The sequence below is a fragment of the Chinchilla lanigera genome, unplaced genomic scaffold (genome assembly GCF_000276665.1).
Source record: "Chinchilla lanigera isolate Chin_1 unplaced genomic scaffold, ChiLan1.0 scaffold00002, whole genome shotgun sequence".
NCBI lineage: Eukaryota > Metazoa > Chordata > Mammalia > Rodentia > Chinchillidae > Chinchilla > Chinchilla lanigera.
Window position 1 is genome coordinate 31,112,227 of NW_004955403.1, and position 21,189 is coordinate 31,133,415.

At 35.9% G+C, this 21,189-nt stretch overlaps 1 protein-coding gene across 1 annotated transcript in view; it reads left to right on the forward strand.

Annotated features, from left to right (window-relative positions):
• The window catches only part of Vegfc (vascular endothelial growth factor C), a 114,470-nt gene extending 95,804 nt beyond the window's left edge, over positions 1 to 18,666 (forward strand). Inside the window, exons 8-10 of the mRNA XM_005373514.2 lie at positions 14,282 to 14,388; positions 14,689 to 15,013; positions 18,165 to 18,666. Of these exons, the coding sequence (XP_005373571.2) occupies positions 14,282 to 14,388; positions 14,689 to 15,013; positions 18,165 to 18,279 (547 nt within the window). The 3' untranslated portion in view covers positions 18,280 to 18,666. The remainder of the gene's footprint in view (positions 1 to 14,281; positions 14,389 to 14,688; positions 15,014 to 18,164) is intronic.
• The last annotated feature ends 2,523 nt before the right edge of the window (positions 18,667 to 21,189 follow it).

Here is a 21,189-nt window from a genome sequence, read left to right on the forward strand (position 1 = left end):
AAATGTATAACTATTTTTACCGAGGAATAAAAATGTATAACTATTTTTACCGAGGAATAAAGGTAATACATTTACATAAATGATAATATGTCAGATTACATGTACAAACTAGCAATTGCTATAAATGTATAACAATGCAAATATAAAAATTTGTACACTCCTCAAATCATTATGTTACCATCAAGAGTACAATGATTTTTAAAATAATTATTTTTTTAAAATTTTATTGATACATTTTAGATGTACATAATGATCACATTTATCATAGGGAATTTGTACCTGTACATGATATATCCTGATTCTTCTGTTTTCCCCAGTCCCCTTCAAGTCCTCTTGATTTTTAAAATAACTACTAAAAAAATTTAGAGAATGTAACGTATAACCTTTGCTGGGTGTGAGAGAACAACTACTTTTAACTTTAGCTGATTGATCTTCATTCGGATACTGTGAACTTTTGTCCTGTCAGTGGTGTATGCATAGCTTTTGTAGGGTTAGTAATAAATATAAACTGTTTTCATTGTAAGTATTTAATTTTCTATAGTCAAATCACACTCAAAACCAAAGACCCAGCATACGCAAAGTGGACAAGACAACCAGTCACAGCAGAGGGCACAGATAGGTTCCTCCCCCCAGGTGAATTTGAGATTGCAGAGGCAGCAGACGTCCTCCCACCGTGGCCATCTGTTCACCATAACTGTGTAGCTTTTCTCTTGCATGTGCTCTGGAGATCTGGTGCCAGTGCACTTATGTAATAGTGAATAAAACCCAGTAAAAGTTAAGTAGTGAGGAATACGATTTCTTTGGGTTTGCGAGGCCAAAACCCACTGTAATACCAAGATTTCCATCTCCCCATACCCCATTTTTACCCTCTTAATGATGATATTATTCCCATTATAATGTGTGACATATTACATGTGACTCACCTAAATATTTTTTATTTTCAATTCTATTTCTTTTTTTGACAGTTTTGGTCTTTATCCAGTTGTGAATTAAGCCTACAAACTAATAAAAAGAACTACTATAATGATAATGTATACAGGACTGATGAATAGCTATGTTGTAAAATCTAACCTTGCTTAAGAGTTAAGAGAAGCACCACAATTGCTAAAATTAGAAAGATTAACAAAATAAGTGTTAGAGAGGAAGTAGTGGAACTAAAACTCGTATAATTCCTAATGTGAGTGTAACATGGTTCAACCATTTTTCAAAACAGTATAGCAAGTGCTTATGAACTTAACACATAAACTTACAATGTGATTCCATAAACTGCCTTCCTAAGTAGTGCCAAAATACACTCATACATGCGTATGTCCACACAATAACTTGTCCACAGATCTTCAGTAACCAGTAACTGGAAACAACTGAATGTCCAGTGAAGATGAATGGATAAACGCATTGCGCTGTGTCCATAGAGAAGAACATTGCACAGCAATGTGAGAATGAACTGTGGAAGTGCACAGCAATACGCACAGATCTCAAACAACATTAATCCTGGTGAAATAAGGAAAACAGAAAGAGTACATGCAGAATGATGAGATTAGCATGGAAACGCAGAAAAGATGATCTAAGCTCGATGGAGGGAGCGCATGTCAGCAGTAGCTGAAGGATGTGGATGGAAAGAGTGGAAAAGTCGGCAGGGACAAAGGCGCATTGCAGTAGAATGGGAATGTACATTTGATTGTGGTGGTGGTTTCATGGATACATAAGTTTAGGAGAAGACACTGAATTTAAAATTAGACCACATAATTGTGTCCAAATTATCTTCCAAAAAGCAAGAGAAAAAAGGCCCTTTTACCAACTATAATTTTGAAATTAGGTTTAAAATTGTAGACTTTGTAAAACCTTTATGAACTTAAGGGAAATGTTTTGCAGTACTGAAGACTGAACCCAGGGTCTTCGCACTGAGCTACTTTTCCAGCTCTTTTTTATTTTTAATTTTGAAACAAGGTCTCACCGTGCTGCTCAGTTGCCCACGCTGAGCTGGAGTTTGTGATCCTCCTGCCTCAGCCTTCCACAGTGCCATGATTACAGGGGTGCACCACCAGGCTGCTGCATTTAATCCTTTAAGATTTTTCTGTTTCTCTGAGGGGTGAGAAGGTTCCCAGAACGCTTTTATATAGAGTTTGAAATCTCATTCAGATGTGCAAATTCCTAGTTCCATTACATTCTAAGCATTTATTGTCAGGAGGAAGACAAGACAGCTGTCTTCAAATGTGTGCCATCTTATTTATATTATAATGAAACTAAAAAGGTAGCAGAGCCATTTGTTTTGCATTATTTATGAAATAAAATTCAGTAATTAAAGGTATCAAATGAATCCCAAGTGAGTCATTCATAGAGTATTTATTGAGTCACTAAAGTGGACAAAGTATATTTTTGGTGAGAGAGAACAAAGATGAGTTTGACTGGCTCTGACCTGCAAGCACTCCTGGTCAAAGAATAGCATCACATATTGTAGTTATGTTACTATCACTGTTTTATTTGCTAAATATTAGTAAGTACCAGGCGTATGCTATGCTTGTCTTATAAGAGGCCTTCAGGTTGCTTCCTTCATGATAGTATATGACAGGGCCAGTTGAGGAGTGCAGAGACCATAGCGCCTTCCTGCTTTGAAAATTCATTCCCAGATTTCCATTTTTTCTGGTTTTTGTAAATTATATAAACTTTCTTATGACTGCTTTATCTATGAAACTGTATAAAAGTAAAAATGTTAAGTATAGCAAGACAGTATAACATGCCTTAATCTTTCACAGTCTATTCAGTAACATGCTATAGCAGATATTATTTGGTACTGTGGAACATCATAATATGTTAACACTGATAATGCCTAATCATAGAGATATTATGATGATTACAATCAGTAATTCACGTCCATATTAGTATAGTGTCTAATATGTAGTAAGCATTCAGGTTGCTATTGTTACTAACATTTTACAATGAAGAAATTTGTGTCTGAGACCTGTTAATATTTATAGTGCTAAACAGCTAAAAATTGCCAAAAACAGATAAAAATTCAAGTCCTTCTATCTTGGAAACCAACGCTTTTCCCTTGATGTCTTATACCATTTTTGGTACTTACCACAAAATATTCAAATCTCAATATCAGTAGCACCAAAGTATACCATAAATTCCAGAGATAGCAGTGGTTATTGCTAATTAAGCAGTCAAGTATTAATATTCCTATGGTTGTTTTACAGGCTATTTTCTTTCTTTCCAATTATTTCCTCTCATATTTTTCTCTCAATTGAACTCTATGCATGTCACAACCCTCTTTTTATGACAGCAGCCACTGATAAATAAGCAGTAGTACCCTACATTTTTCTACTTGATAAAAGTAATACTGATGTATTCATCCATCAGATGTTTATATCCAGTCTTCTATCTGAATATTCTACTAGAAAATATAGGGTATCAAAAATAAACAATGATTTCCCTAATTAGAGGAATTTGTGTATCAGAGTATAAACACTTACATTTCTAATGTAATATGTGCATAATACACTATATTGTGTTTGCTTCACTCAGCAGTGTTTGTGGACCCACTAGGGACTAATAATATGCTAAGCTATAGAAATGAGAGGTGGAAAAGATTGCTACACTGAAAGAAGGCCAGCACACAAGTAAGCCATGCAAACGCACAGACATGAGCATGGAAAATGAAGCACACTGGATACGTATGTTTCTGTGAGTTGCAGAAGATATACATGGATCCAGAGAGGTCCGATTCTCCTGAGAACCACTAAAATACACTTGAGGGTTTATAGTACTTGCACTTTTATATTTTAGAAAGAATAGCCCTGGTGGCATTACATGTAGATTAAAGGAAAGCAGAAAGAAGTAGGAAAACTGAGGAGGATAATTCAAGAAAGAAATCATAAGAGCAATAGTCAAGGTGTTAAAATTGGGGACAGAAAGAAAAGATGGAAAATACTTGAATTAAGGAAAACATATAACTTAAGAACTGCATGTGAGGGATCAAAGAGGCAAATTTGACGTGGAACTGTGTGGGTGACACTCAGAAAGGCGGGGAACGCTGTCACTGAGGAGAACCAACACTGCGTGCAGCTGGAGCGCCTGCATTGTCTGTATTAACTCGGGGTGGTGCGCAGACTGTGTGAAGTCACAGGAGGCGAGCAGCACAGATGAAGCAAGGGAGAAATCACTGTTTCAGGAGATAGTGGAGACATAATGACCCGAGCAGGAGAATGAGAGAGAGAGCAGTTAGAAAACCTAAGATAAAAACTGGGAGAGAGGATGTTACAAAAGCCAGTTCAAGGAAGGAGGAAATGGTGAGGGGGGTCTTACAAAAGTTCGAGAGTGACCAGGACCAACTGCAGTAGTTGAAGGGCATGAAGTAGAGATAGTGTATTTATGTATGAATAAGTGACTATGGAGTAGGCACAGAGAAGGAGAGAGTGTTTCGAGAAGGAGGGACATAAACCAAGAAAATAAAAAGGAATTCCTTTTTACACATGACAGACTTAATCAGAGTGTTAATTTCCCCAGTCACGCAACTGAAAAAGTATCAAAGCAGAGATTCAAACTATATTTGTTTAAATATAGTTCATTGTTTTGGGTGTATAGTTATTCCTGCACTTTTAACTTTAAAAGTTTTAAAAGACTCTGACATACAGGAAAGGGCAAAAACAAAAGAAAACGTGAAATTTAACCAATATAGTCATATCTACTTAAGGTACAGCCCAAAACCCCAGTCATCACTGTTCTTTCTCCCTTTGCAGAGGGACCTTAGCCTCATTCTTGCTTTTCTGTTTATGGCATGTGGATGTATTAGCTTACCACAAGAGTTTATATAATGTGGGTTTGCATGCTTGAAGTGTTATATTACAATGCTGACATTACTTTCTTCTGGCATTATGTTTTAGAGACATAATCAAGTTGCTATCTGTAAACCCACTTCATTCCTTTAGTAGGTATTGATTGATACTCAAATATTTTCATGTTTTTCTGATCATAGTAGACTCTAGGGAAGTTTATTCCAAATGAGAAAGAGTACAAAGGAGAGAGATCACAGAGAAACATAAATTCCTTGAGGTTAACATTGGTTGGTTTATTGGCTGGTTCACCAGGTAGCCCAGCCTACTCCTGAAGGTGTGAGAAAACAGAACATTCTGAGGATAAGTAATAGGCTAGAATAATATACTTGAACTTTAGTCTGTGAAATCAATAGTATATTGAGTAAAAATAAGATAAAAGCTATGCCCCTGAAGCTGAGAACACCAGCCTGTGGAGTTTCACTTTTTCTGCAGAAGTATTGGGGTAGAATTAGAAATTGTATGAGTAGAAGAATGAGAGCAAAGTTCAGCATAGCCAAGATTCTTAGGTAGTTCTTCATTCATGTAAAAGGAGAAGGTACAGATTATTAGTTCAGCTGCTATGTTAGTCTTTGGGGGACAGTCTTATTCTTGAGAAAGACCAAAAGAAGGGTTGAAAAAGATGATAAAAATAGGTCAATCTAGTTCTGAGGGCAGATTAGCATTTTTTTTTAACTGTTTTGAGTTTTGGTAAAAATGGCAGTATTTATGAAGTACTAAATAAAACAAATTTGCTTAAGAGATTTTCCACTTACTGGGGTTGAAGGAAAATTGCATTCTTGTAAGGACTCGCTTTTCCAACAAAGACCTTAGACTTACACCCCACGCAGTTGTTGATTTGGAACTTGAGTGCTGCTTCTGTTATTAATCAATAACACAACCTAAGTCCAAATGCTTAGAAATTTGAGTTTCCCTTTTTCTGACCTTAATTTCCGTTGTTTGCCTTTTAACTTGAAAATCATATTTTGTTGCTATTTTAAAAATGCAAATAAATAGAACAACATGATAAAATCAGTTTACTAAATTATATTAGGACACAAATGTAGAGATAGTATGTCAGATCCAACATGGTCTTGTATTTGTTGATCAGAAACTACTCTTTCTTCAGCATTTTAAAATGTGCATTTTATTTTGCTCTGAAAATACCCCCTTTGAAAGTTCAAAAAGTTATGTCCATAATGCAGTTACCCTTGAAATCTTAGCTCATGTATCTGTGCATGTTCTTCTCTACAAAGCTCATTTTGTAAATCCTATCAAACACCTTCAAATGAACATCTATTGATATCAGTCAATTTACCAATAGATCTCAGGCAAAAGATTTCAGATCCTGGAGCATTATCTTCTTTTTCTAATGAGAGACTATGCTACTTACTGTGCCTGCCTTTGGACTGTCTGGTTTCTATCTTCTAAAGATGATCGATCACTGGGAGAAAGAACAGCACAGTGTATGTCATGGAGAGGATTCCCTCAGTACCTCTCTGCATTCATACTATGTCTGTGACGCTTCTCAAAGGTAATGGCTGTTCGATCAAAGATACTTGTAAACTAAGCTTATGTTACGTTCTACCAAAACATATTAACAGTTACTTTTAACAAATGTCATTACTAGATCAGCTCAACCATTAATTTTTATAAAATGTCAAAAACTTCACTTTGAAAGCAATTTTAGGATTATAGAAAAAATTGAGCAGAAATTTACAGAGTTCCCATGGATATCCTTTACTCCCCTGCCTAATGGTTCCTGTTGTCATCCTTGTTATTAGCATTGGTCTCATTTTGGTTTTGTTTTGTTAATGAATTCTGGTTATGTTAAAGTAGTAAGACCACTGGCTCTTTTCGGTGGGCATTTTTACTGAATTTTGGGTTACTTGTATCAGTTCTCTGGTCTGGTTCAATTCTGATTGAATTAAACACAACAGTGAACAATGACAACCTTATAAGTAGAATAGTTATTAGAGTTCCATTGTTTCAGACTACCAACCCTTCTGTAAACCTCGCATGTCTAAACAAATAGGAAAAATAAGTAGAAGGGCAAAGCCTGATCTTCGGTAGTTGTCTATGACTTGGTCCCGCATGCGCGTTTCTGATGGCTCTTTACTTAAAAATCAAGCCAGTCAGTGAGCACATAGTGTGAGTTCTGTTTTATACCCAAGTCTTTGACTGGTTGAGCTTTTGTAAGTGCGGATTACTGAGTTCCAACAGACCTTTATAATCATATAAAAGGCAAAGATGAAGTATGTGAGCCCACTTTTAAGGGATTACAACTCTTATATTTGTCTTTAAATATTAAGCCCGAAAAGTTAATAAAATCTTAAAATTTTTATCAGTGAGCTGTGCCTCCCATCATTCCTTTGACATCCTAGCAAGTCCCAACTCTGTCCACCATTCTTCCTGTCTGACAGTCATAGGACACAGGCAGCAGCAGACATGAGCACAAAGTCATGTGAGATCAGTAAAATTTAATACAAAAAGATAAGTGAATGCATTTCTGATTTACATGCATAATACTGAAAAATTTACTTAATAATACAGATAATACAGGGCATTTTCTTGCTATTCTCTTCTCCCTCCTCTTCTGCTTTTCCTCTTCTCCACCTTTTTCTTCCTTGTGTGTGTGTTGCTGACCTAAGCCACAGCTCACATATGCTAAGCACTGATGAAATGCTCTACCACTGAGCTGTGACCCTAACCTAAAAGCCACTTTTACTTATCCACATTCCATTTACTGTTACCCACTCTTGCAAATCTAAACAACTTGTATGTAGACACTGAAATGTTTTCATGGGCTATGCATAATGAGCTCAAGGTGAACCAGACAATCCAAAGACATCTGAAATGAAAGTGTAAGCATTTTGCCCAGGGCTGCATGACTCTGACAAAGAATATAGCTGCGCTTCCAGCTACCACTCAGCCAGCAGTGTCAAACAAAAAGATTCTGAATCTCAGTTCTTCCATGACATACTGACAAGCTTGAATCTCAGAGAACCATAACAGTTGACATTTAGGAGATCAAAACCTTGTTTTGGTGTTGACCAAAATTATTAATATAGTCAAGCTTCCTTCATTTGTTTTCTTGCTAAAGTACATATTATCTGAGTGGGTATCCCACCAAGCCTATCTGAAGATGGTCTGAAAGATGGTGGGAGAACTCATAATACCTGCTTTCAGCATGGGTTCCACTAATGTTAATGGGTCTCACTCCATATTATGCAAAACCTAGCGAAGATACCTGTTTGAGGAACATAGCTGTGGCTTGCAGATGATTCCTGGTCAATGAAATTTTAATCTGCATTGGGTTGTTGTGAAAAGGCTTTATTAAAAGACCTGGCAATGAGAGTATTTGGTTCATATCACAGTTTATATTTATAGAAATAATTTGCTCTGAAAAGTCATGAAAGGGTACAGATAAGATTTGTGTGAAGTTAATGTTATTCACTTGAATGAATTCTAGAATATGTTAGACACTTAGTAGATGAATAAGTTGTTTAACATGAATGAAAGTTAGTTAATTTTTTTTAATTAGAAGCATATTATAAGGGTCCTACCATTTAAAAGTATAGATGAACATTGTGCTACCTGAAATAGACCAGACATGGAAAGACAAATATTGTATGGTCTGACCTATACCAGAAATGGTGGGGGGGGCACCTCATAGAATAAGACTGATTACCAAGCTCTAAGGAGTAGGGAAATAGGGAAATGTTGATCACAGGCTAGAAATTTGCATTTAGTTACAAGACGAATAAACTCTGGAGATCTGTAGTCACTACAGATGTAACTATAGGAAATAGTAAACTAAAATTTGCCAAAGTAGATCTTATTGTTCTCAGGAAACACAGGTAACTGAGCTGAACTTGGTTGTGGCACCCATTTCACAAGGTGTACACATATCAAAACTGCACTTTGTATACCTCAGGTAAATAGAATTTTGTCAAGAATATATTAACAAGCCCAGAAAATATATTAATGAAATTAATTTTAAAAGGAAATGCATTATAAAGATTATAGTTCTTTAAAAATGAGCAGCTTTTCACCTTCGTTCTAACTAATGCCAAGTGAAAGTTCACACTGTGCTTTAGCTCCTTAAATGTGCATTTGGAGAGTCAAGAAATTTCAAAGCATAGAAAAACCATAGTGTCTAAAAGATGAATCATAAAAATAGCCTGCAACAATGTTCAAAATATAACAGCTCATAATGATTACTGTACATATTTAGAAGGTAAGTTAACAGAACATATTTGCAGCACATTTATCTTTTTAAATATTTGAAGGAGAAGTAAATGACAAAATAAGATTGATTTTATGATAGAATACATTGTACTCTGTTGAGAATTGCATATCCTTAAATTCTTATAATTTTATTTTAATGAGCAAAAAAGAGTACCTGTCCAATTAAAGCCAAATGAAGCTTCAAAATAATAAAATCATTCTTGTAAACATAACTTTATCCTTCATAAAGAGGACTGTGGTTTTATTAAGGTGCAGCAAGAAAATTTATTTGCTTACATGATTCGCAACATACGTCTACTTTACAAATAATTGTATAACCCTCTGCCTTGAAGAAAAATAATGTGTTTTAATCAATATGCTTAATACAGTATACAAAACAACTTATAGAAAGTTGTAAAGTATGTATAGACACGTTATTTCTCTTGAGTAGAAATTTCAATAGTATGAAAATGGTTTGAAGATTAAACATGTAGGCGATAAACACATTGTACTAAACCTGCTACCCCTACGAGGACATTTCCTTTCATTCTAAAATAATAATAACTTATAAATTTTGCCTCCCCTTATTTTTTAACATGTGAAGCTTTGAATGTTCAGAGCACACTGCTCATTACTGAAGCAGGGAGCCTCATTTAGTAATTAAAAAATGTATTCTGTCCAAATACGTTTCTTTAATTCAGTTTCAACATTGAAATGTGTTAATATTGATGAGTAAGAGTTTCTTATTTTTGATAAAGCTATTAGCATTACATTTTCCTAGAAACTTAAATTTTAGAAACTAAAAATTTAGAAACTAGAAACTAAAATATTCAGTTCATTTTGAGCAAGCCATAATTAATGGTATAAACAAAATATTGCCACGAACATGTCAAGTATAATTTAAAATGTTGCACTTAGGTTCATATTTTTATTTAAAATGAATATGCCAGTGCAAAAAACCATACTGTAACCTGATCGTGTGAAAGTCTTTCTTTAAATGACTAAAACTAGACATCTTGCTCTTTTGCATCACATGTCCAGAGATAGATTCTTACATTTGTTTATACACACAAAGTTCATACTTTTGAGTTTATATTGTTGAAGATGTTGAAACATTAAAGGGAAGGTTCAGTGTTTTTCTAACTGTGTAAGGTACAGAAAACAATTTATTGTCATACATAATTAGGACAGAAAATTTTGTACACATAAATTTAAGCATCGGCAAATTAACAGATACTCCTGAGGTCCCATTGTTCCCCAGTCTCATTGACAACCTCGTCACTCACCAGGATCAGCAGTGGCTCAGATGATTCTTTTGCTTCTTGCTATTTACACAGCTTAAATCTACATTCTGCTATTTTTTTACACAGGTAGAAACAAATATATTTGACATTTCAACCAGTTATAAACACATTCAGACACACAGCATGTATGGAGGAGGGATGCATGTGTGAGGGTTAGCATATGCATATTTATGTGTGTATAATTGAAACAAAATTTGAGAGAACAATATGTATCACATATGCTCTAGTTGTTTGTATTTTATTATATGCCATTCTGTTACCTTAAAATATTTATTTCCCAACTCTTGTAATTGATTTCATGATCTGGTAACGAGCTGCAACCAATGCCTGGAAAAACACAGGCTAAAGTAATGGAAGCGTAAATTCTATAATACCTCAATAAAAATGTCTTTCTACTCCTACCACTGCAGTATTGTGCTACTTAAAGCACAGTGGCACTGGGTTGCTTAAACCATGTATGGGTCAACACCACACTGAAGCAAAATGGTTTTACCATCATTTAGAGAAGATGATGTGAGTTTCATGCATCCAGGATTACTTGAATTGCTAATATATAACTTAAGGTACATCATATCTGATACAGGATGCCAAACTTTGGATAGCATACAAATCTTAAATTAATGACATTCTTTTGAGAAATTGACAAATACTGTCTAAATTTATCTGGAACAGTGTATATTCCTGATTAACTCAGAAAATGACAAAATCATGAAATAAGACTTGCCTTGAGATCTGAAATTATTAGGAAGGTATAACATTCTCCAGGAAATAAAAAGTGAACAGTGCTTAAAATAGTACACATGAATACTATCTGCTGCCTAACAGAATGAAAAAAAATATATACAAACTTTTTTGAGAGAAGAAGTACTGAAAATATGAATTTAAAAAGTAAGAAGAAAAAAAGACAGAAGAGGAAGCACATACTGAGTACCTCCAGCCTGAACCAGAATAAATTTCATTTTCTCATGACTTCTCCGAATATACATTTTTTGAGACAAGGTCTCTCTGTGTAGTTTAAAGCTAGCCTTGAATTTACTATGAAGCCCATCCTGGCCTCTGACTCATGATAATCCTTCTGCCTCAGCCTTCTGAGTGCTTGGTTTATAGGTGCACACAACTTGCCACTCTGCCCAGCAAATTTTCTGTCTTAACTCTGATAATCACATAAATACTTTACATTTTCAAAATTAAAAATAAAATGGCATATAGTATATGTAGGATAAAGCAAATAAACTTTTATATGAAGATTCTTAGAAGCCAACATTTTAATGTGATTATTAGTATTGTCAGAAGATTATCAAGTCAAATTCTCAGTAATGTTGAATTGAATTTCAAAATAACAAATGCAACACTTTTCCCCTAAAAAATACAGGAATCTCTTGCTTCATATCAATAATCTATTTTCAAAACCATACATTGCAAGCATATTTTTATTACTTTAAATGGGAAAAATTATAATTCACTTTGGACAAACCCCAGACCTAGCTGATTTCCTATAGAATTACATACACAGTAATGTCCATAGAAAAGTAAAATATCTCGCTTGATAGGCTCTAAGATGAGTAAGCACTGCTTTGTAATCGTCCGGCACTTATTACTGTTACTAACATGCACTTGGTTGTATATAGTTACACGCACTGTTTGCATGCTACATGAGAGCTGTTAGTTTATGGTTGGGAGTAGCAAATAACAAAACAATAAAATGCTCAAATTAAAATAAATTCAGAAAAAAATCACCCAGCACTAGATTTCCTTCACTAAGCTAATGGAGACCTGGCACTTGCAGATTAAAGCAGAAGGCGATGGAGTAGATGGACACAGGCTCATGTCACACACACCGTCATGCTGAGGAAAAGCCAGAGAGGCCCTGGCTGACTTGGAGCTGCTGCAGAGACTGCTAGACGGGAAAACCGATGAAGCCTCAGACATGGTGTTCACCCTGAAGAAAGGCGTAGTTGCAAATTGCACATGTGCTTATTCTGTCAAAAATTTGTTCATATGATTAAAAATACCAGGCTTCTCTTACATAAATTACCCACTAGACTAAGGATGTCTCCAATAGTAGAGCTTCTAGGGGTCTCTCAGTTCCCCCAGGCTCTTGGTGGTAGACTTGGCCGTGACTGCAGACATGTGTCATAGGTCCAGGCACTACCAGCCACTGTTTTCTGTGGAAGCCCATCCATCTCTTCCCTTGATCTTGCCACAGGAGGAGCGGGTGTACTTGGAGGGTTGGCTGATTTTAATTTTCTTCCCCGTTTTCCTAAAGGAGGAGCCACAGTGGGTCCCATATTTACCAGCGATTTGAACTTTTGTGTGTTTGGCCATGTTGGCGCAATCTAGGCCCCAAGCTCAGAGAGGGCAAAATCAGGCTGTTTGTCAAAAGAAAGTTGTATCACCACGTCGGGTATGACTTGGTGAACTTTTCTTCCCAACATCCAAAGCCTGTGACCTGTTTACACTCAGGACTCCTCTAAAAATGTCATTATATTCTATCAAGTTGGAATGCAGTGCAACCTTCTTTCACCACAAAATGTTGTTTACAACATTGTACTGAGATGGAGGATGAGAGAGACATAAATAATTATTTCCATTTGATATTTATACCCAGATCCATTGAAAAATGAAGTAGCGAGAGATGTATATATTCTCTGAAGTTAGGATCTAGAAGTTATGTAATCTGATTGCAGTGGACACACTGACCTCAAATCATAACTTCTAAATGTTTCTTTTTTTCAAAAAAAAAAAAACACACCTGAGCATGGTGGCATACACATGTAATCACAGCATTCAGAAGGCTGAGGCAGGAGGATCTCTGTGACTTCTTGAGGCCAGCCTGGGCTACAAAGTGAATTCAAGGCCAGCCTGAACCACATAGCAAAACCTCGTCTCAAAAAAGACAAAAAAAAAAAACAAAAAACTCGCCAGAACCTTGGAGAAATGGTTGATACCAAGAATGAAAGAAAATAAACAAGATGAGCTCATGGTTCTGTTCAACTCAGAGGGCAGAGATGCAATCAAACAAAAGTGTTCATGTATACAGGCATTGACCCAGGAAAGGCTCCCAGTTAGTCAATAGTGAGATAATGGCAACATCAGAGGAATAATTGGTGCACTTAATCAAGGGCTATGTATTCATGATTCTTACCAAAGCAAATAAGGAATATTGGCAGGGAGGAAGATAGGAAGGGAAGGAAGAAAAAAGGAAGAAAAAGAGAGAGAAAGACAAGAAGGGAGGGAGGAAGAGAGGGAGATACAAGATAGGAAGAAAGGAAAGAATCAGGGTAGATAAAAAAAGAGAGAAGGAAAGAGGGTCAGATCAGCGCACACCGTGCGTTTCTGATTCCTTGTTTTGGTTGAGTACGAAGTGGAAATTTCACATTAAGGGAGGCTTGACAGCTGTGTAGGTGTCTGTTATCTCTATTTCATAAATATTTTTGAAAACATCAAAATTTGAAGCAACTTTAATAGCTATCATAACAGATTAATACAATAAACGAAGGCACAGTCTTTAATAGAATATTATGCAACCGCTACAAACAATGGAGCAGAACTTTACGAAGAGCCATGTAAAGGTACCCATAATACACTGGTTAGTGGAGAAAGAAAATTTCAGGCTAGTACAAGAGGATTTCTCATACTTTTCATACTCTGAGACATTTTATAATTACAAAAGTAAATATATTTGCTTTAAAAAGATAAAAGTCCAGAGTCACATAAAATCATATGACAGCAGTGGTCACTTCTGTAATTAGAATTTTACAGCAAATGTGTGTGGGGGAGCTTGAGAGGAAACATTCACATTTCATTTAATATATTCTTAGATATTTTAAAGCTTTCTTATGAGCATGCATTGATTTGTAATACATACGTGAGAAAGAGGTCGTCACTTCTGTGCACCAGTTAAATATTGCTTAATCCTAGCTCTCTCTTCCGCAGGTGCCAGGCTGCCAACAAGACTTGCCCCACAAATTACCTGTGGAATAATCGCATCTGCAGATGCCTGGCTCAGCAAGATTTTATTTTTTCCTCAAATGCCGGAGATGGTAAGTAGAATCTTACTTTGTTTTGTTATGTGCATGTGGTCTATACTTCATTAGCACGTATTTTGTGAACATTATACAATATTCAGAACGTCATTATTTGAAATGCATAGCTCCAAACAGGACATTTCTTGTTTCACGTTGGCATTAGTTGTAGCTTCCTCCTAAAGGAACGTGACTGTGTTTGTACACGTTTCCTTAATGAAGAACATAAACAGGAAGATGCTCTAAAATGAGTTTGTTTCACACCACACCCAGAGCAGTGTAAGATGCAGTGAAGATGTGTTTGTCTCAACTCGACAGATGGATTCCGTGACATCTGCGGACCCAACAAGGAGCTGGATGAAGAGACCTGCCAGTGTGTATGCAAAGGGGGCCTTCGGCCTTCCAGCTGTGGACCCCACAAAGAAATAGACAGGAGCTCCTGCCAGTGCGTTTGTAAAAACAAACTTTTCCCCACCTCGTGCGGAGCCAACAGAGAATTTGATGAAAACACATGCCAGTGTGTATGCAAAAGAACCTGCCCAAGACATCAGCCACTAAATCCTTTAAAATGTGCCTGTGAATGTACAGAAAATCCACAGAAATGTTTGTTACAAGGAAAGAAATTCCAGTATCAAACGTGCAGGTAAGGGATCTTCATAATAGCGTGGAAATATAATCTCAACCAAAAGCAGTTTTCTTAACCGAACTAGCAGTTGCTTATTAGAATGAGGCCAAGAAGTTTAGGGAGAAAAACTATGCTATGTTTTAACAAATGCTAAACTTTCTTAAGATTGGATTTGCTTCCGAGAAGCAAGATAGGAGTGTTGGGGACCAAAACCAGACCCAAATTCAGGGTAAACTCCAAATCCTGTTCCGAGGCTAAGGAAGTGGTGAGCAATGCGTTAGAGGATGTAAGTATTATTTTTCAAAATACATCCAGGTAATTCACACCTGCCCTAAACAGAAATACTTCCAGATGTAATTTAGGACAAGCTGTTTTAAGTACAGGCATATTTTATTTTAAAAGTTACGGATAAAGAATAAGATGATTCCATTTACTATAACATGTTAAGGTGGAAATGAAATATTTACACTAAGTATTTAGTAGAATTAGAGAAATAAGTCAGTGTTATCGAGGTCATTTGGGACTCCTTTCTTAAATCCAGGTTTTGTTCCTTTCTTCATCAAGGAAAGAAATGAGATTATTTAACTCAAGGACTTGCAGTGTTATTCTCTGAATTTGTTTCTCTTTAATCTCAGAAAATCAGATGAAGTACTGTTTAAACCAGATTTGTCCTTTGGATGTTTGTTTTTACCACATTCTTTGAATGTTGCCCAACCAGCCATGCCTTCTTGCTTCTGTAACTTTAATATTTCCAGTTCTATTTTTATTTTCCCTTGGTTTTGCAAAAATTCCCCAATTTCTTGTTTCATTAACATCCAATTGTAATGCTGAGTGGACTTCAGTGCCAAGGTCTGTCTTCCTCAGAGCTGCTCAGAACCTAAGCGTGTGGCACTGGCTTCCACCTTCCTCTCACCTCCCATGTACTTAGCCAGCTGGAGTGTGGGGCATGCCCTCTATGTGAAGGTCAGAGGTGAGCAGTGAGGAGCCCCTGAGCTGCCTGCCAGTGGGGAATTTTGTCTTCGTACCCACTGCCCTTCCTACCATCCTTTTCTTTACGCTCCCCTCCTTTATGTCTAATGAGACTGTACTTTCCTGCTTGCTCATGTTCAGAACATTTATTTCTAGTCATTTGCACTGATTATTTGCTTCCATTCCCTCTTTAAATATGGGTAGATAATATCCTTTTCAGCAGATAAAAGCGTATTTATTTACATACAAGGCAGCATTCCCAGTAGCGTTCAGCATTACTTACTAAGGGAGAGTCTATCCTTGTGTGCTCTAAATGTAATTTCTGTTTCTGAAGTTCTGTCTGCATTAGCATTTTGGTTACTATAAAAAGAGGCTGGAATGAATCTCACTGATTATAATTTTTCTTCCTTTATTGTTGCAGAGTATCTTACAGAAGTCATTATATGACCTGTTTAGAATATTTGAGCAATAATTATATTCCAAATTTTACTTGCATATTTCTACACCAGTTACCAAAAGGCTATTTCAAAAATATACTTGAGAGCTGGGCAAGGTGGCACAAACCTGTAATCCCAGCACTTGGAAGGTTGAGGCAGAAGGATCATCATGAGTTCAAGGCCAGCTTAGACTGCGTAATAAATTCAAGGTCAGCCTGAACTACATGGAGAGATCCTGTTTCAAAAACCCAAAACACACACACACACACACACACACACACACACACACACCCTATATCCAGAAGGATGTAGATATGAAAGTTTATTAAACTTAATAAAACCATTTTCTATATTGAATCTTTTGTGACTCTACTGCATAATGAAAAATGTGAAATGCTTATATCTGCCTACAAACTAACCAGCCACCATACTTTTCTATAGAATTCTGCTTTTTCAGTGCTGGAAATGAAATTTAGGCCTTTGTACATGCAAGGCAAGTGCTCTTCCACTAAACTACATACCCAGCCCTCAGAGAATTAAGTATTTATTGATCCATTTATTTTTAGTATATGTTTACAGATTATACTTACCATAGGGAGTTAATAGAAATATTTCTATCATTGTATTTCTCCTACTGGGATACATTCTTTCATGAACACTTTCAGTTTACTGCAGTCTTCATATATGTGCTCTTCTAAGTGCCTACTTCCAGATTTTCTGGTATCAAGCAGAGCAAAAGAGAAAACTGGTACTTTGAAAATACGTACTTTTCTCATATTCTTTTGATATTTGTTCCATAATTGTGGAGGGCAAAATTCTTCGGTCTGCTGCTTTCCTCAGCAGCTTCCATTGATCTTTGAGATGTTCTCCTTTTTAAATGAAGGAAAACTTGTGGTCTTATATTTATGAATTTGTATGCAAGGAGATTTTTTTAAACACTAAATATACCCAACTTTTCTAGAGAGAAAGAGAGGAAATTTGAAACCAGATGTAGGTTTTTCTGCAGTGCACCCCAAGCCATCTTGCATTTTTTCCTGTATCCGTGTTTCCTGTGTTAGGCTTGTTCACACTCCAAAAAGACCTTCAAAGACAGTGCCGGTGTAAAGGAGTAACGGGGTTGAGCCCTGGTGGTAATTCATCTTTTTACTATCACTGGAAACTGGAAGTTCAGATTGGAAAGAGAGGGATCTCCAAAAATGAGCATTATTCCTCTGCCTCCTTTGCCCTCCTGTTTCCCCGGAAGTCCAAATAGAGAAGAGAGAGTCAGCTACCATCATGCAGCCAGCTGTCAAGTAGAAACAAAAGGGTCAGCCTAGCGCCGCTCACTGAGGACCACAGTCCTCCCTAAATGGCTGCTTTTAATTGCTTGGAAATCTGGGTCCCATGCATGTCCCAGACTCTTGTGAATTCTGCCATGACTGTGTGATCACAGTAAATCAGCAGACCTTAAATATTCACTTTCAGAATTTCTGTTTTATGTTACTTTCATCCACAAAGCAGAAAGCACTTCAAAAGAGCTAATGATTACAATATCCCATCTTTGCGTTTGTTATATCAGCAAGCAAGGCATATTTTTAAAGGTTGTTACCTTCCTCCCCAGCAGTATACCTTTAAGCACAAATTTAAACTATGAACTTACAGTTTTATGGGAAATTAGATTTTTTTTCTAGTTTAAATTTAGAAAGAAATACAAAAGTACATTAGTAGTGTAATGAACTCACCGCCTTGTCCTTTAACAGACGTGTTCCTCTCTGTTTTACTAGTTGTTACAGACGACCCTGTACAAACCGACTGAGGCACTGTGAGCAGGGACTTTCATTCAGCGAAGAAGTGTGTCGCTGCGTCCCTTCCTATTGGAAACGACCACATGTGAGCTAAGACTGGTTCCAGTTCATCATCTTTCTACCATGAAAAATAAAACTGTTACCACGTTAGAACTGTCTGTGAACAGAGAGACTTTGTGGGACCATGGTAACAAAGACAAAATTCTGTGTTTTTCTGAACCATGTGGATAATTTTACAGAAGTGGACTGCAGCTCAACTGTAAAAGGCCTCTTTTAAAGACTGGTTTTCTGCCAAACAGCTGAGATTTTGTGATTTTTTTTTTTTAAAAAAAGAAAGAATAATGACTATATAATTTATTTCCACTAAAGATATTGTTTCTGCATTCATTTGTATAGCAATAACAATTGGTAAAGCTCACGGTGATCAGTATTTTTATAACATGCAAATATGTTTAAAATAAAATGAAAATTGTATTATAAACTGGTAAGTTCAATCTGTTACCGTCTTACATTTTAAGCAAAAACTGATATGATGAAACACTGATCTCCTCCTGCCTTTTTTCTTTTCCTTTAACCAGGGGTCAGATTTTGATGGCTATGAAAAAAAATGTCAAAGGAAGTTTAAGAAGGACAGCAGTATACTATTTCACTTTGGTTAAATTTATCTCAATATATTTAATGACTATAAATATTGTAGCACATGATACTTTTGAATTTACTACCAAATGGATCTGCACAGAGCATCTTAGGAGACAGGCCACTTAGCAGGTCTGTCTGATAGAAAGTGGTTGAGTGCCCTGGAAGCATTCATACTCTTCCCTGGGTATAAAATCCTTCAGTATGCATTAAAATGGCTTTAAAGTATTCCCCTCAAAAAATAGGTAGTTTCTTTGGACCAGCTAGAATGTTTTTGAAAGCTAAAGTCTTCTACCGAATATTTTTAAATAAATTCAAACTAATATTTAAATTCTCATATATTTTTAAAAGAAAACATTTCAGTCATACAATTGAAGTGCATTTTGTGGGGAATTTTGTAGTTTTGTTGTTTTATTTTTTGCAGTGCTGAGGATCTAACTCAGGGCCCTACCATGCTAGGCCAATGCTTTATTTACCATAAGCTGTGCTCATAACTCCAATGTTTTACTTTTTAAAAGGGCATCATACTAAAATACTACCCTCTATGCACAGATATTTTGCCTGCATGAATAAAATCAAGTAAATAGCCTACTTATTGACAGATAATTATAGAATAGTGTGAAATAGATACTGTATATAAATAATTAGATCTGAAAGAACAAAATATTCAATACGAGTTATGTATAATCTCTAGAAAGTGGCAAATTTAGTGTTCTAAAAACATGAAATTAGTATAGCGTACTAGTCATCATAATTCATATAAACGTTTAATTTGTATAGAAGACTAAAAATCATATATAAACAATATAAATGTTAGTATTGATATGTTTTACTATAAAATAACTTTCTAAAAGCATATAATTAGAATATAAATGCCCTAAAAACAGTCTCTGTATTTTCATACTGACTTCTAAAACAGGTTTTACCAGGAGTGCTTACTGAATTTCAGTTATATGCTCAGTAAAACATTAACGTCTACTTTAGGAAGTCATATTTTTTCATTTACTAGAAAATAAAATGAAAATAGTATTCCGAAGTCTTCTCATTATACATTTACATGCTATCTTCCAATTTTTCAGTAAAGATTAGTCTGAATTCTCCAAGCAGACAAAATACGCAGTGTATACTCTGTGTTCTGGGTAAGCTTTGAGTAATTTTTAAATTTGAGAAAAAAAGAGAGGAAGGGAGGTAGGCAGGAGGGCAGGGAAGTAAACTTGACAACAGCTATATTTCTGCAGTTTTTCAAAAGAACAAATTCTAGGGCAATTGCAGAAAAGAAACTGAAATTAAAATAACCTCTTACCATCTGATGAAGAGGCATAAAAAGGTCATTATCTTTGAAATTCTGTTGAGTCAGTGCAATAATTTTTCATCTCAACTAAGTCAAAAATGAAAGCAGACAAACTTTGTGTAATGTTAGTGTCAGTCTGAGAATCATTTTTACAATTGATACTTTTGAATTATATTAATTTTTAAGTTAACTATAGAAAAATAACCTAAGGTTCCTGAGGCCATACAGAGAACATTAGCAACTGGAAGAATGATTTATATATTAGATTTAATAGCAGTCTTAACTGTATTTCTCAAATACATGGACACAAAAGACCCAGTAGGCCAAAAAAAAAAAGGCTTACACATGCTAGGAAAATAACATTTAAATTTGTTCCTGGAGAGGCAATAATCTTTATTGAAAATCAAGATAGGATGGACAAAGATAGTATCTTGCTTAAGATTCTTGGAAAAAATTTTATGTGGAACATAAAAATCGCACTGCAACACGCTGTAATGAATGAAGGTTTTTTGTAGCCCGTTAACATGACTAGCAATAAAGCTAAACAGTTGTTTGGAATATCAGCAAATGTGATTCAGTGAAAACCAAAATTATAGTAAGAATGTGCATAAACTCTGCAGAGGAGTCCCAAGATACTAATATTAATCCAAAGGATGAAGTTGAGAAAAGACTGGAAGCTTACAGCAACAGTTAGTATCTCAAAACTTGGAAAGTTTATAAACAGAATTTTATGTCCAGAAACCTAATACTGTATACTCAGTTGAAAAGGCTAAAGGAAAAAAATGTTTTGGTAAGCAGTTATATAAGATTTGACATTTACTAACTGCCTGAGCAAAACAGATTCCATTATTAGAATTTTTAAAAATAACCTTTCCTTCGTATCTGAATTACTCTGAACAGAAGCTTGAGTGGTGTCAGTATAAGGCTGAATTCTCCCAGAGCGCACTTTCAGGGAAGGAGCAGAGGTGATGAACTCACACACAGGCGCCCCAGGCTTCCTCTGCAGATACCCTGCTCCTGGACCTGTCTCACTCAGTGGGAGAGAGAAGAGGCAGACACATCAGGTGAGAGAGTTCA